Source organism: Zonotrichia leucophrys, chromosome 10, assembly GCF_028769735.1.
Source record: "Zonotrichia leucophrys gambelii isolate GWCS_2022_RI chromosome 10, RI_Zleu_2.0, whole genome shotgun sequence".
Classification (NCBI taxonomy): domain Eukaryota; kingdom Metazoa; phylum Chordata; class Aves; order Passeriformes; family Passerellidae; genus Zonotrichia; species Zonotrichia leucophrys.
The window spans coordinates 6,378,956-6,394,532 of NC_088180.1; the positions used below are offsets into that span (position 1 = coordinate 6,378,956).

At 42.0% G+C, this 15,577-nt stretch overlaps 1 protein-coding gene across 2 annotated transcripts in view; it reads left to right on the forward strand.

The window, feature by feature from the left end:
* The window catches only part of MYO1E (myosin IE), a 76,657-nt gene that overhangs the window by 15,071 nt on the left and 46,009 nt on the right, over positions 1-15,577 (forward strand). For both annotated transcript variants that reach the window (XR_010441556.1, XM_064722103.1), the window contains exon 2: positions 15,042-15,185. Coding sequence is in view for 1 of the 2 variants with exons in the window: in XM_064722103.1 (XP_064578173.1) it covers positions 15,042-15,185 (144 nt within the window). In the remaining variant the exon portion in view is untranslated. The remainder of the gene's footprint in view (positions 1-15,041; positions 15,186-15,577) is intronic.

A 15,577-nucleotide genomic window follows, 5' to 3' on the forward strand; every position in this document is an offset into this window, starting at 1 on the left:
ATGAGACATGCTTAGCTGCGTAACATAGTTGTTCAAATTAATGTTTTGTGAGGGAAAGAAAAAGGCACAGGCAGATGGCTGGGATGGTTGAAGATCATCATCACACCCATGCCTGATGTGTGATGTATTTTTTCACTATATGATACATAGAACTGTGTGTGTTTTGTAGAAAACAAACTTTTCTCACTGATGGGCTTGGGTTTATTTGAAGTATGGTGATTACCCTGGATGTATGTACAGACTGGAGAGTGAGAGGCTGGAGATGAGCACCATGGAGAAAGGGACCTGGGGTCTATCCCTGATGGTGAGCTGAACATGAGGGCAGCCACGAGGGCCAGGGGGCATCAGGCCCAGCATCAGCAGCTGGACAAGGGGGGAATTGTCCTGCTCTGCTCTGCGCTGGGGCAGCCTCACCCCCAGTGCTGGGGGCAGTTCTGGGCACCACAATATTGAGCTGTGTGAGTGTCCAAAGCAGGGCATGAAGATGGTGAGGAGCAGCTGAAGGCACTGGGCTCACTGCAGGTACAGCCTCCTCGGGAGGGGAGGAGGAGGGACAGGCACTGATCTTTGCTCTTGTGACCAGTGACAGGGCCTGGGGGAATGGCCTGGAGTTGGGTCAGGGGTGATTTCGTTTGGACATTAGGGAAAGGTTCTTCACCCAGAGGGAGGCTGGGCACTGGAACAGGCTCCCCAGGGCACTTGTCACAGCACCAGCCTGACAGAGTTCCAGGAGAGTTAGATCAGTGCTCTCAGGCACATGGTAGGATTCTTGAGGATCTGCTGTACATGGAGCTGGACTTTTGTGTACCCCTTCTAACTCAGTAAATTCTGTGGCTTTAGAAGAGATTTTGAGAATGGGAATTAGACTCCCAAACCTGTGTTGCTCAATGACCAACCTCAGAGATTCAAATCCCGCCTGATTTACCAAAAGGGCTGAAGCATTCCTGGTGTGTCTTTACTCCCTTTTCCAGCACTGCCTTAAGGCCTGCAGGGCATGGTGCCCTCGGTGGGCCCCACTGACCAACAGTGCTGCTGCCCTGGCAGGATGGAAGCAGTAGGAGATGGTGTGGCTGAGAACTGTGAGCTTAGCCTGACTTCACTCCTGGTTTGCAGCTGCCTCTGGATGTTTCACTAATGTGTGAAAATGTGAGAAATGCAATCCAAAACCAAACAGACTTGCAGTAAGTTAAACTGAAATGAAATCAATAGACATTTGAAGTATTAGAATAAGGTGTTACAGTGCTGCACATAAAAGCTTAACGGGAAACTGAAGTGGGGTTATTCATCTACCTATTAAAAAGCCAGACTAGATGAGGCATTCCAGTGCACAAAGGCTTTGGGTTATGTTTCTGCATTTAAATGCAACAGGACCTGCGGTAGGGACTAGCTTGTGTTGTTTGTAAACAGTTTACAAATTTTAATAAAGAACAGTTCCTGCCATTGTGTTCTTTTTTATTTTGAAAAAATGTAAAGAGAAAAACCCTGAGGTTTTCCTTAACATAGGTGATTCTGAAAGCTTTCATTAATTGAGTTATTAACAAGGAGTGAGTTTGAAATACAAAAAATTGTGCTCTCCATGGCAGCATAGCAATCAGTCACAGATTGGTTTAGCTGCTGGCAGCCTTCATACCTTGTTTGTTTAAAAAAAATCTGGGTAAGGAGTTCCTCTGGTGTTGTTGGATTTGGACTTAATGGACTTGGTTTTGTTGATACTCTCTTGTCTGTGTTTGTGTAAGGTTATCTTGGAAGATATTTGAAGATCCAGCTCTGTAAGGAGTGGAACAAATTGTCCTTCATTTCAGTGGGACAGATTAGATGGAATCTGTAGCATAGGGTTTCAGTTAGTATGTGAAATGTGCAGACAAGGAGGAAAACATAAGATGTGTAGATTGTGTCCTTTTTTTACATTTTTTTTTTGAAAGGACCCTATCCTTAAAAACACATAGACTGCCTCAAAATTGTCTTTTTTTTTTGTCCTGATAGTTGGCCTAAATACTTTTTGCAGAAGCAAATGGTTTTCTTCTCAGCAAAACCTTACTAGGCATAAATAAAACTGGCAAGTTATTACAGATACCTGGATATTTCATGATGCTTTGTTCTTTTTTAATTATGTGTTCATAATTAGAAGAATATTGGTTTTGAAAGCGTCAATGAGTTTCAGTATTTTAGGTATTGAATAATTCATGATGAACTTTGTTTACACACTGTTTGTGTCTGAAAGAACCTCAAGCAACTTATTAAAAAAAGACTTTACCACATTCCTTTATTCAGAATTATCCTCTGGTTAATTACATTTGGCAAAATCTGTGTTTATGTAGAGACTGGTATTCTGCTGAGCCTCAGTGAGGGATGCCTGAATTCAAGTCAGGATTGGGAGCTGCCTGTTCTGGATCATGCTAGGGAAGCCCTGAGCCCTGCAGAAGCCAAAGGCCAGCTGAGGCAGGAATGAATCGTGCTCACAGGTCAAAGGGACAAACCCAGGCAGCTGGGTAGCAGCAGAATAAGAGATTGATCTTGGGCAACTTGAAAATGGAACAAAACTCTTGGTCCCTTCCAGCAACTACAGTAAAAGCCCTGGAAATGTGTCTGCAGGTTTAAGATTATCCAGATGCTAATACAGCATGTTCAGCCCTTAGTCAGCACAGGGGAAGCCTGCAGAAAGTGTCAGTGTTTTTTAAGAAGTTGGTTTTGGCTTTGCTCCTGGAATGCTCCCAACATTTCTTGTTTTCCTTCGGATTCTCATTCTAACTTAGGGGTGCCTTAGTGTTTGTAGGTCAGGTGTGGGGAAGGCAAAGGAACAAGTGTGGAATTAAACTATATTGGAATGATTTGTCAAAGCTCATGAGAATTCTGCACAGTTAGAAACAAGGTGAAGTTGAAGTGCATGGTAGCTGTTCCAGGAGTCTGTGTGTCCCTGTGTGCCTGGCTCCCAGCCCTGCTGCTCCGTCAGGGCTGTGTGGCAGCACTGCACCCTTACCTGGTGCAGCCTAAAGGCACAGCTGCTGGCATTGCTTTTGGGTTGCTCTTTTAGCACACCACGTAAAATTGTAATTCTGTTAGGCAAGATGGAGTCAAAGGCAGCATTTACAGCGTGGTTGAAGGACTTTGAGCTACTCCCGTGGTCCTGATGGGGTCATAAGGAGTATGTTGTTTATCAAGCTGTCATGTAAGCTTAGAAAAAAGCTGTTCAAGTGCAAATTACTTTGTAAGCCAGAACTTTGTTTTTAAAGAAACACAAATTTTGCATGTGACACGGAATGTAGAAAAAGGTGAAGTTGCTTTATGGGCCTCACCAAGGTAATGAATTGCAGCAGCCAAAAGTTAAAGGATTTTGATAATCTGAGCATCTCTTCATGTCCAGGTTGTTTGGGATGGAGGGAATGAGACACTATTCGCTGAATAGTTGTCCTGTCTGAATCAGAATATTATGCTTAGGTGAAAAAGTAATTCAGTTGCCTTTAGTTTATATTTTAATTCAATATTATTTCAGTTCATGTGGGTTTGAGTCAGAGGTCTGAAATTGAATGAGTCCAGAGGTTGAAAGCAAGGTACATCACAAGCATTTAAGTTTAATGTGGGTTTGTGTAAAAGTGCTGCAAGCCAAAGTCTTCAGCCACAGTTCAGCGTTTGAGACTTAAATAGTTTTTCTCCATTACTCCAATTTTGAAGCCTTGTGATTTAGCTTGAATTGCACCTGTTCTGGGTTTTCATTATGAAGTTTGGCATTTTGCTAAACACATAGAAATGGGAAATTAAAGGGAAAAGAAAATGCAGCATCACACTGCACCACTACAGAGGTTCTTTTAAATAAAACCAGGGTATTGATCTGCAATGGTCTGCAGCAGTTTATCCTTTTATCCTCAAAGCTGACACTTGGCTTTTTACTTGGTTTCCCCTTTAAATCGTTGGAATCTTATGTATATTTATGATGCTGATGCTGAATTGCAAGGTCTAAAAGACATTTAAATTTGATTTTCTGCATAATACTGCCAAGTCAGTGATAAAGTTACAGGTTTTTGTGAAACAGCTTCTTGGCTGGCATCTGTGCTCAGAGCATAATTATGCCAATACAGTGTCTGTGAGACTGAATCTAATGCATGTCCTGATAACATCAGTTTCTCCTAGCAAATGGAGGAAGAAGGATAGTTTATAAATTATGTGTTTGTTCACATCTCTGGTAGAAGCCTAGAGTTACAAAGATAGCTAGATGTCCAAATTAATTTTTTTTAGTTTTCTTGGTTTGGGAGTAATTTGAATGCTGGATATGAACATTAAACAGTCTCACATACTTAAAATAAGACTGAGAGGAAATGGCTGTTTCTGTGTTAAAATCTCTTTCATAGACCAGTAGGAACTATTATTTTAGCTATGAAGTGAATCTCTCCCCAGTTAATAAAAGAGGAATCCTGGGGAGGCAGAGATCATTCACATATTGGTAATACACAGCCCAGATCATAACCATGAAGGCCAGGCCTCCTAGCTGTTGATGGTTGTCTTAAAAAAACATTGGGCCAGACACTTTTTATATATTTCCATTAATGACTGTGGTGTTCATCAGAGTGGAATGAATGCTTCATATCTGCAATGTGTTTCTATGCTTCCACCTTTCTGGGATATCAGCTTCACTGACAGAGTGCAGTGAGCTAGAGGAGATCAAGTATATTGATTGTTAGTTTAATTTTCTTGGGTGACTTGTGTATTATTCTGGTAATATGAAAGTCTACAGAGCCAGGATATAAGCCTAATACAAATTAGAGTAAATAATTTGAAGCATAGGATTTTAGAGGAAGAAGTTTAGACAGCTGTATGAAATCTTAAGCTAGCTGGGTTAATTAAAAAAATGTTCAGAGAGCAGCATTCTTGTCATACAGATTTGAAAGTTACTGTAAAAAGAGCAAGTGAAGTAAACTATCATATTGATTAAAGTACAATAAGCCAGTTATTCTATACAACTGGAGTGTTACATGCTGGTTTTTAAATGTATTTCTTATCAAAGCTGCCCTGGACTGAATAGTCACAGCTGCTTTAGAAGACTATTGAAATGACATATATTAGCTTTATGAATAATGTGCATGTGGAAGATGATCTGGTTATGAGAATCTGTCTCTTGTGGACATTGGACACTCAGTGGGACCTGCTTGCCCTGGCATAATTATTAAAGTAAAAACCAAGCCCTGACAAAGGATGAACGAAGCTGTGCATGGGTTGCCTCCTGACAGAGGTGACTGTGCAGCTGAGAAAGTGGATTAGTATCTGCTTGAGAATTCTGCACAGTGGGTGAGATTTGTTGGGTCTGATGTTTACTTCTTCTCCCAAGATTTTTGCCTCCTTTTGGTTTTTGATTAACTTTTTTGGCAGTTGAAGTGAACTTGTAAATTTGGTTCATTGGCAAAATGCTCAAGTTCTTGTTTGTATTTATGTAATAATTAACCAAGGAAACATTTGTATCTGAATACACTGAAATAAATATTAAGGTTGGATTATTTTGAGGTTGAATTAAAGGTTTAGTCAACATATCAAATAGTCTTATTTCCCACAGTGTCTGAAGTAAAATCTGGTTTTTGCACGAGTATCAAAACATGACAGCTCATAAAAGGGACTCGTGTTGGGCCACATGCATGTTACCACCCAGGTACAGACTCTGCTGTAGGGAGTGAGCACCACTCCCTGAGCCTTTCCCTGCTGCTCCCAGTTTGTGCTGCCAGAGGTAAACAGGAAGCTGCTGCACTCCTGGAGCCTTTACTCCCTTTACTCAGCACTCTGTGAAATTAAAATAAACATAGAAAGCAATTTTTGCATCAGAACCTCCCCCAGTGCAGAGCTCCTCCTGACCCCCCAAATGCTCTCCTGCAGCCGCTGTCCCGTGAGAGGAGCTGCCAGCTCCTGAGCCCTGGGGTTATTGCTGTGAAAAACGCCAGTCACTTGTTTTTAAAGTTTAAACGTTTCATAGTAATAAAACTATTAATACAATTAGAGTAATAATAATGTGGACAATTTGAATTAGGACAATATGAGACAACAGAATCAAAGACTTATGAATATCCGGGTACCTTTTTCTGGGCAGCACAAGCCTGAAAAAGGACCCACATTAACAGAGAATTAACTCTTAAAAACAACAGCCTGTTGCATATTCATACACCTCATACATGATGCATAAATTCCATTCAAACACAGGATTCTGTCCGGTCATAGTCAACTTCTTCCTCTGAATCCTAACAGTGTCTTCGAGACGGGAAGAAGTTTCTTCTGATAAGAGGGCAATAAATTCTTTTTCTCTGAAACATTAGGTGTCCTGTGGCTGCTATCTCGCTGCAAGTCCTTTCTTTAAAAAAGTATCCCACATAACATAGTTTCTATTTTAACATTTTTTTATAACCTAAAGCTATATTTAATACACTACCTAAGAGAATTAATACAGCACTACTTTCTAACATAACACATATAATATTAATTTTAATATTTGCCAAAAGCCAGTCATAAAACACATGCATTTTTCACACACAGCTCTCACCAAACATGAAACCAGATGTGCTTGAAGCCAGCAACTTTGGAAAATCCTGTGTAAACCTAACAGAATGCATTGGAGTTCTTCAAGCTCTTTATCACAGGCTCCACCCTGGTACACAGAGCAGTGATCGTCTTCTCCTGCCCCACTCACCCCTGTTGAAACTATGCATGCAGGAGGGAAGATCAAAGCAACTACCTCAAAAATAGGTGAACTTGGAACCCATGACCACGCTAATGCCCAGGTTAAGAATTAAGCAGTTGACTGCATATCTTATTTGTGGTATCAGAACAGTTAAATGTTACAACTCTGAGCAGTGCATAACACTAATAAAGTTTGGTGATGTCAGCACAAAGGTGCTTTTTGGTACATGCTGTTGAAAAAAGTCTTGGCCACAGTTTTCTGCTGGGTAGCAGCTTTTGCAGTTTCATCATGCCTGTTGCAATAAAGAGTGTTTTTCTTTAGCCTGAACTGCCGCAGGCATGTGACTACATGACAGTCTCCACTTAGAAAAAAATATCCATATTCTCTCTGGTTTGTAAATAAGTTCAGAAAATGGCTTTTTTTTAAAGGAAAAAAAAAAACACCCGAAAGAGACTCAGCTGTAGTTTTTCCAAATTATTTTAAATTTAGTTGTTATTCAGGGGGATGATTTAGCTAATGCTTATTTTAGAAATTAGTCTTTCAGTTTTTGTGGAATTGCTACATGCTATTACTCAGCTAAATCAAACTGTTGGCATAAAAACATCTTGTTTGATATTCTTGATTAAAAGCAGTAATAAAATAAGGTCTGTAATCTGCCCAGCGTGTTGTGTAGAAATTGGTGAGGACAAATATACCCAACAAAATGTAGATGTTCAATAATTGCTGTAATTTAATAATTGCAAAAATGTATTATTCTTTCATCCTTCAATGTTGTCTTATCAGTTTAAACGCTAAGTAATTCAGAAGTATTGCAATGCTCTTAATTTGCATTCTGCATAAATTAAAAGCAAAACCTGCAGCTAAAGAATAAGGTTAAAACAATTATTTTTATTTTCTTCATAATGCACTGCCCCACTCTGCTTTCTGGCAGGAGCATTGTGGGACTGGGAAGGGCTAGAGGGGAATCTGGGCTGGGCAGCCCCTGAGCTGCAGGGGCAGATCCCTCGGGGAGCTGCAGCATCCATGGCTTTCAGCGTGGCTGCGAGCTGCCGTCCCAGCATTGTCCCTGGGGACTCCGGGGGTGACCAGGCGTTCCGTGTAAAACCTGTCACGGCATTGTCAGCTGGGCATGCTGCCGGGGCAGACCTTGGCCTTAGGCTCCCAGCGTGGTGTCCTGCAGTATCGGTGTGATAAGGAGACAAATGTCTTCATTTTCCAGGCACAAAGGGGTCGGGAGAAGGGAGCAGGAACGGCTGCGGCCCTACACTGAGGGCAGTGACTGAGCAGGGAGGAATTCACTGCGGTCCTTGGGGCCTGATGGTCTAAAGCTGGGTGCTAACACCCGAGATTCCAAAAGCTGACAGGGGCAGGGCAGCAAGTGTTGACATCAGCTAGAACAGGACAAGGCTGAGGTTATCTTAGTAATGTAAAAAAATGTGGGTTTTACTTGGTCTGAAATTTTCCCCTGGCACCAGCACAGTGCGGGCAGCCCAGCATCCAGCGCTCCCCTGTGCAGTGCGTGCCGAGGTGCTGGTCCCACGCGTGGAGCCTCTGAGTCACATTGCTCTGACATTCCTCCCTCTGGAGAGCATGGGAAACTCCCAGTGGACTTCAGTTTATTGCTTAGTTGCAGGATGATCCAGGAAAAATATTTTCAGTATTCTGCTATAGCAGAGGCTGTGGCATGTTGTCTGAATCTTCTGATGGAGTTTCCAAACTACGTTTTTCAATTAAAGACCATAATAATTTATGTGTGAGGTGTATGATTGCTTAAACGCCTTTGAAACCTGTCTTTAGTGGAGAAGAGTGACGCATATAAAATCTTTATTACACTCAAGGATTGACATAGCCAAAATGAAAATATTTGTTGTAATTTATCTGTTACATTTCTTAAATTGTATGGTAGATTTATACAAATGTAAACTGCATGTACAATTCACGGATCAAGAGTTAGTGTGTGTGAATGCTGCTCAGTGCAGTGACTGCAGTACAGGGGGATTCTGGTGCTGTATATGCACACACATACATGGAATAAAAGCTGCTATTGCAAGGCAGCCAGGGTCTCTCCTGATCCACCAGTCCCAGGAGAGCTTGCTGCTCCTGCCACGAGGAACAAGTCAGACTTCAGACAGCTCCAGAGACTGTTCAATAAGTGAAGTAAAACAATAAATATCTAAGAGCAAGTCAGCCGTATTAAGTTGTTAACAGTATTGCATTTCCTTAGGAAAGGTATTTCTTGGAACCTCAGGACACAGCCCCCCAACAAGCTGTGGGATAAGCAAATCGGAGTTCACAGCTCATTAACTACTTCCCGGTATCTGCCTGCAGTCTCTGTAACTTGTTTCAAAATCTTAGGCACGTTTGCCCGATCCGCCTTTGAGCTCTTTCCTCGCTTATTTTTGTCTGTCATGTGCCTTATTAAAAACAGTATTTCAAAACTTCTAGTGAAAGTTAATACTGATGCAACAGATGAGCCTTGTGGTTAAATATTGAAGTAACTTCTATTCTGGTAGCGTCCTGTTACATATCTTAGAAGAGCTTATCTTAGAAGAATGCCAATATTGTTTCTGACTCCTGAAAATGAGCGTGATATGTAAATCCTGTAGACTCCCATGTTCTCATAGCTCCTGCTGTGTTAGAGTGTGCATTTGCTGTCCAGGTGAGCAGGCTCTGGTTGCTGCCACATCTGCTGCTCCCAGCCCTGGCTGCAGGCAGGTAGAGCCTGGCTGTTCCCTGGCTCCAGAGCAGGAGGTGATGGTGGGGAGCTGCCCTGGGGCCAGGCCCTGCTGGGGCAGCAGCACCCGCACAGGAGCTGGTGGGAGCAGCTGTTTGGGCCGCTGGGATCTCCTGCAGTCTGGAACCAGCTCTGGGGTCATGCTGGGCTGAATCCAACCCTTTCTCAGAGCAGACAGTGAGAGCACTTGGCTTTTCCCCCCAGACATTTTTTTCTCAGTATTATATTTCCCTAGCTGAGTTTTTTTGGATATTAACCTGCTAGTAGTTTCCATTCCTTAATACATTTTTGGTATTTTTAGTTCTCTGTTTAAGATGTCTATCCTGCTGCTTAGATGCTCAGTATTTTTGCTTTGCTATTTCCTCAAATCTTTAAGCACTGCTTTTCGTCTCCCTTAATATTTTCCTCATGTTAAATTTAAATAAATGGCCTTTTATCTTTGTCCATCTTGCTGCTTCTGCTGTCTTCCTTTAATTTCCTTTCAGAAATACGGTCACATCATTGCAGCCAATAAGTATTTTTTCTAACATAAGATACAAGAGCTATTTTGGAGCCCATTTGTTCACTATAGCTTCTCTGTTTTGATTATCCCAGTCAAGGACCAAAATTAACATTAAGTATTTTTGCAATATTCTCTGGGAACAGCAGACCCCTTTCATTTTTTAGAAATATGTGAAAGATGCCTCTAAGTGGATTAGAAAAGTTTGCTAATTTTGACAGATGATATCATTGCAGAAAGCCGTGGGTTTATTTTCTTGTTAGCTGGGAGAACTGATACAAATGATGTGTGTATGGGACTGGTGATGGGCCTCTTGTGGTAGAAGCATTGATGTCAGGTCTGAAGTAAATGGTGTGCAGCTTTGTCAGTTTTGTGACATCTTTGGCTGATGTGTGTGTCTCATTTACTGTTGTGTTTAAATTCTGAGCTGAGGAGGCAGGCACATGCTCCAGAACCACAAGGATTTTGTGCAGTAGTACTGTGTCAATGGAAAAGGGGAAGGAAAGGTCTTGTGATCACTTGACACTCCTGCTCCCTCGTGGAGGCTGAGAATCCCTTCTGCACTGAGATGGGGCATTGGTGTTTGCTACTGAAAAAAGCTGTTAGAGATTCAGAGTGGCAATTTTTCCCTTTGTGGGAATGAAGAATGATTATTGATGGCATGTAGGTGTTGTTGTTTAGTGAGAGTTCTGATGGACAGAGTAAGAAGGTTCTCAGGCACTGAATATACAGTCTCTTCTGATCCCTTGTTTTTAGTGCTTTATTTTTAGAGGTTCTATTTTTAAACACCTTGAAATACAAAAATATTTGGGTTTTTTCCAGTTAAAAGAAAGAGCCATGCTGTGTCACAACATGGGTTATCTTTTTATAGCTACATCAAATACGTGTTGCTTAGGATAATGCAAGAATATACAAACAATAATAAAGGCAAAAATGAGGAACCAGCAGTTGATACTGTAACACAAGGTGGAGACCAGCAAAAATAAATTCTGTAAATAAATGTCTTCTCAATACTTACTCACTCCATACAAAGCAATAACTGCTTTAACCACATTGTACTGCCAGTACCAAAAGCAGTGCAGGAAGCACAGGCAGCATCTAGTACATGGGATATATTTTGCATCCTCTTTCTTGGTATTCATGTAGCAGTTGTGTGGATCTGTGAATGAGTGGGTGTTCAGGAGCACACAGGGTGGGAGCAGAGTGGATTTTGCAGGTTCCTGGTGTCCAGGTGCTGAGATGTGGGGCAGCCCTGCCCCTCCTCAGGCTGTGGCTCGGGAGCAGCAGGCCCCGAGCTCACGGGGTCAGCTCGTGACTCGTAAATATTATTCTTGTCAGAGCAGAGCAGATCTGATTTGGAGCCTAAAACAGCAACCAAATGAATAATAACAGCTGACAGCAGCGTGGTACACGCCTTTAATTGCAGCCTTGCCAGTCCAGCCTCCACTCCCTGTGCATCGTCAGATGCTGGGGTTGGAAGCCCAGGAAGAGCCTGGGGGAGGCCTGGCAGCCAGGTTGTTCTACACTGGTGTTTCCACTTCTGTGGCTTTTTGCAGCCTGTTGAGATGTGTTTTTGTTTTAGGGTTGGTTTTTTGGTTTGTTTTGTGTTTTTTCTTAATCTGCCAAGCTCATCTTTTTGTAGCTGCTCGGGCTTTGTTAGTGCTGACACAGACTTTTATTCGCTTACTTATTGTACAGTTAGATCACACCTTTCTCTGAGAAAACCCGAGAGAAGCCAAGTGCCCATCTGCTGCCATCTGACCTGCCTGGCTTGGCCCAGGGCTGGACCTTGGGCTCTTTGGCCAGCTCTGACAGTGTCCCAGGGGAGCCCTGTGGGAGTTACCTGGTCCTGGCTGGGGCTGCTGCAACATCAGGTGTGGGGCAGCTCTGCAAACCTTGTGCTGCTGCCTCTGAAGAAGCTTCTGGGACAGAAGGACTCAAGCAGTTCAGGAGACCTGGCCTTGTGACTGGGTGATTGGTCTGGAGAGGGGTGGAGGGAGAATGTGCTGCGTGCTGGACAGCAGAGGGCAATTAGCAGCTGAGAGAATTGCCCTGAGTGCACCCTGCAAAGCAGGTTCCAGTGGGCACCAGGTAACGAGCTCAGATGTAAGTTGTCTCCAGATTAGACTGCTGCATTTTTATCTGGATGATGGAAAGCTCTGGCTAAAAAAAGAGCTTAAATTCTCAAGAAATATGCAATAAGAACAAATCATTAGTGTAATTTTTAAGCATGCAACCTTGACCTTTGGGAAATATGCAGCCTGGAGTAAGATGAAGAGTTGCTCTTATAACTGCTATGATGTGAAGCTTTTTCAGATGATTGATTATATTAAATGATGGTTTGGTTTTTTTTTCATTTCAAAACTCAAAAACCTATTGGCTGTTAGCTGGACAAGGTTATAGTACCAGTTGGAAGTGACTGAAATTGCTAAATTCAGATTAGACTCTATAATAGCCATTACTCACACTTGGAAGGGCAAGAACTTGGGAGTGGGGGATGTCCTCTGGACAAAACACTCCCTGTTTTGTTGCCCAGAGAAAGAAGTGGTAGTCACTGCACCTAACCATGCCATGGCGTTACCTTCCTGGAGAAGGAGGGGTGAGAGCAAAACTCAACTGTGGCTGCTTAGGCACTTCTCAAGCTTGGGCTTATTTCTAGATCCCAGGGAGAAGTCTGACAATAATCTGGTGGTGATTTGCTGCCTCTCTGCACATTTGAATTTTAGGCTGTGTATTGAAAGGAAAGGGGCAATTCCAAACTACTAGGAAACTGCCATTTAAACTGAGTTACAGTTTTAATGTGAACTACTTAGTGCCATGACTCTCAGCTGTCTTCTGTGCCACTGCTTTACTGGGTGTTTAGGCTGCTGCCTTCTTGTTGAACCTCTCTCTCTGCGTGGTTTGTGGTCTGTGGTCTGTGGCTCTCAGCTTTGATGGCTGCTGTGATCAGAGCTGGGCAGGAGTGCAGGGCAGGGCTGCTCTCAGGGCTGCCCTGGCACTGCCCTCCTGCTTCCCTGCTGCACCCCAGTGCTTTGGGGGAAGAACCCTTTGGCCTTAATCACAGTCAGCAACAGCCAGTGACTTGCATAAAGCTGCTGTTTTGCAGACTGTGTGCACATTGTCCATGTATCCCGTGGCTTTGCAAGCTTTGTGCTCATTGAGCTCACTGGGTCTGGTGCCATGGCTTCTAAAGGGAAGCTTGATTGTTTTCCCAGTCTCAATTCTTACACATTTTCTGTGGCTTACTCCATTATCTGATACTAAACCACGTTCTGTAAAGCTTTGTGAACAATCTAATTATCCATATTTATCTTGATACTGTACCTTTTTGTCCATCCTGCCAGTTCCTTTTTCCAAGTGTAATGTCACAAATAAGCTGATGAATACACTGAAGTCCATTGGACTTCTGTTTTCTCCAAGAAACCACGCTTCCACTAGTATTTTCAGTCATATGTTTTATGACAATTGAAAAATTGATTCTTTGTTTTCTCAGTGCTTCCAGATCACTGCTTCCATTGTACAGATAGAAAATCAATAAGGTTCACACAAGCTAAGCTAGTTTAAGGTTATTATTTTATTGAACATCATGTACACTTCTGGACATTCAGGCAAATTGCTGAGTTTGTGTTTTCAGGCATATTTACTTCTGCTGTACTATATTTGAAAGCATTTTTTTGCTGTAAGTTTGCAGCTGTTCTCTACTGGTGTTGGCAGTAATGGATCTGCATCAGGGTAGCACTGGCTGGAGGCTTAAGAGAAAACACCCACAAAGCCTACAGCTTCTGTGCTGTCTGCAGTAGCAGGGTTTAGTGGAAGTTAATTTAACTTGAGGTGAAAATCCAGTTGGTTTTTATGTCACTTGACATGAAGCCAAGCTGTAGGCCTGGTGTAGCACTTGGTGCTAGTAAAGTTGTGTGGGTCATTTGCTTCTGCAGAAATGTGTATGCATGAAAATTGCCCCTCTATAAGTTGCTGATATCCCATTTCAAAATACTAATGCAGCTGAAGTGTTCAGAGTACCTAAATTTTCTTCTTTAATCTGTAAAATTTTTGCAGAATAAAATGATGCATGTACTTTGTAATAGTAAATTGCTTGTGTCCTGGTGAATGTGACTTGATCCTGGATAAAGTACACCCGAGCAGTGTAGTTAAATCACATTGTTACAAATTGGAGCACTAAAGAATAAGGGGAATGTGCAGAATTGGCATTTTGTTGGCCACATCTTCCTTGACAGTATACTTGATCACTTCTTAGTGTTAAATGTAGTAATTCCAGCATCACTAATTTCATTATTGTGTAAGCAAAAATTAAGTAGAAAGAGGGAAGAGATCAGAACTCCATTAGCATTGTCTGCCAGGCTACAGAAAATAGGTTTGGGTTTGGAGAGCAAATTTATAGCTGAATTAATAGCCTTGATGTCGACTGGATTTAAATCTGTTTGTGGGTGTATCCATGGAACCAAACTACTGTTCAAATCAGCTGGAAGAAAAACACATTTTGATTTCAAGTGGTACAGCATGAAATGTCACATGTTTTAGTAGCATCCTGAAATAGTAGTCTCTGAATGTGGGGAGAGAGTATCTATTTAGATGTCATTAAGCATGGTGACTAACAGATCAAAAGGGGCTCTGAAGACATGCAGCCGACAAGCTGGGGTACATCATTTGCAGAACATCCCTGAATGCTCAGCTGCAGCAGGCTCACTGCTTCCCTCCCAGTAACAGCTTCTGTGCAGCTTTGACTTAAACGACTGTAAAGGATGAGGAATAATTCATTGTGGTGATGGTAATTATCCTCACTGCTAATAGTTACAATGTAGGAGTGTAATTTTTGCATCCTTAGCTTCCAATAGCTGCATCTCAGTTGGAATAATTGGGGTTTTTTTCTACTAGGTTTAAAAATGTCTGCTATCTGAAATTCATTCTGTGTGTAGGTGGTCACAAAATCCCCTGGAATTACCTTCTAGTTCTGGAGGGCAGTGCAGAAGCAAATCAGCTGACACCACTTATGGATGCTTTCATGGAATGCCTGGATCAAGGAATAGAATTCAATGAAAGGAAAACATTTGGGGAGTTGGAATTCAAATAATGGTTTTCAGTTACTTAGTGCTGATGAGAAATGTAGTAACCTTTGTGGTGTTCATTGTGCTTTCCTGCAGGGCAGCAAAGGACACTACAGATACCACTGGCAGAGCCACAATGTCAAGCACAGTGGAGTGGATGACATGGTCCTGCTTTCCAAAATCACTGAGGATGCCATAGTGGAGAACCTAAAGAAACGATACATGGATGATTATATTTTTGTATCCTTTGCTGGTTTTGGGGAGCCCCGTGGCTTTGCTGAGCCAATGTGACACTAATTATGTGAATGTGTTCTCTTTAAGAAGATTACTCAAAGATGCTGAACAGTCTATGTGACACTTCACCTGAGATAACAGAAAAGGCTCTGAAAACTCAGCTGATTATGAGAGTTGAAAATAAAATAGCAAAAATTATTTTAAGGTACTCTTTGTAATATGTTGAAGATTGTACCTCTCTATATTTACACATTGACGTGACCCCTGAAGCCTCCTGAGGTAATGATACTTCTAAGAGCAGGAATGATAGGTTTAAAGTGTGTGTACATTTATTGATATGTTGTCTTCTATACTTCCAAAATTATAATGCTTTCAGAATTGCATTTCTTCTGTCACAT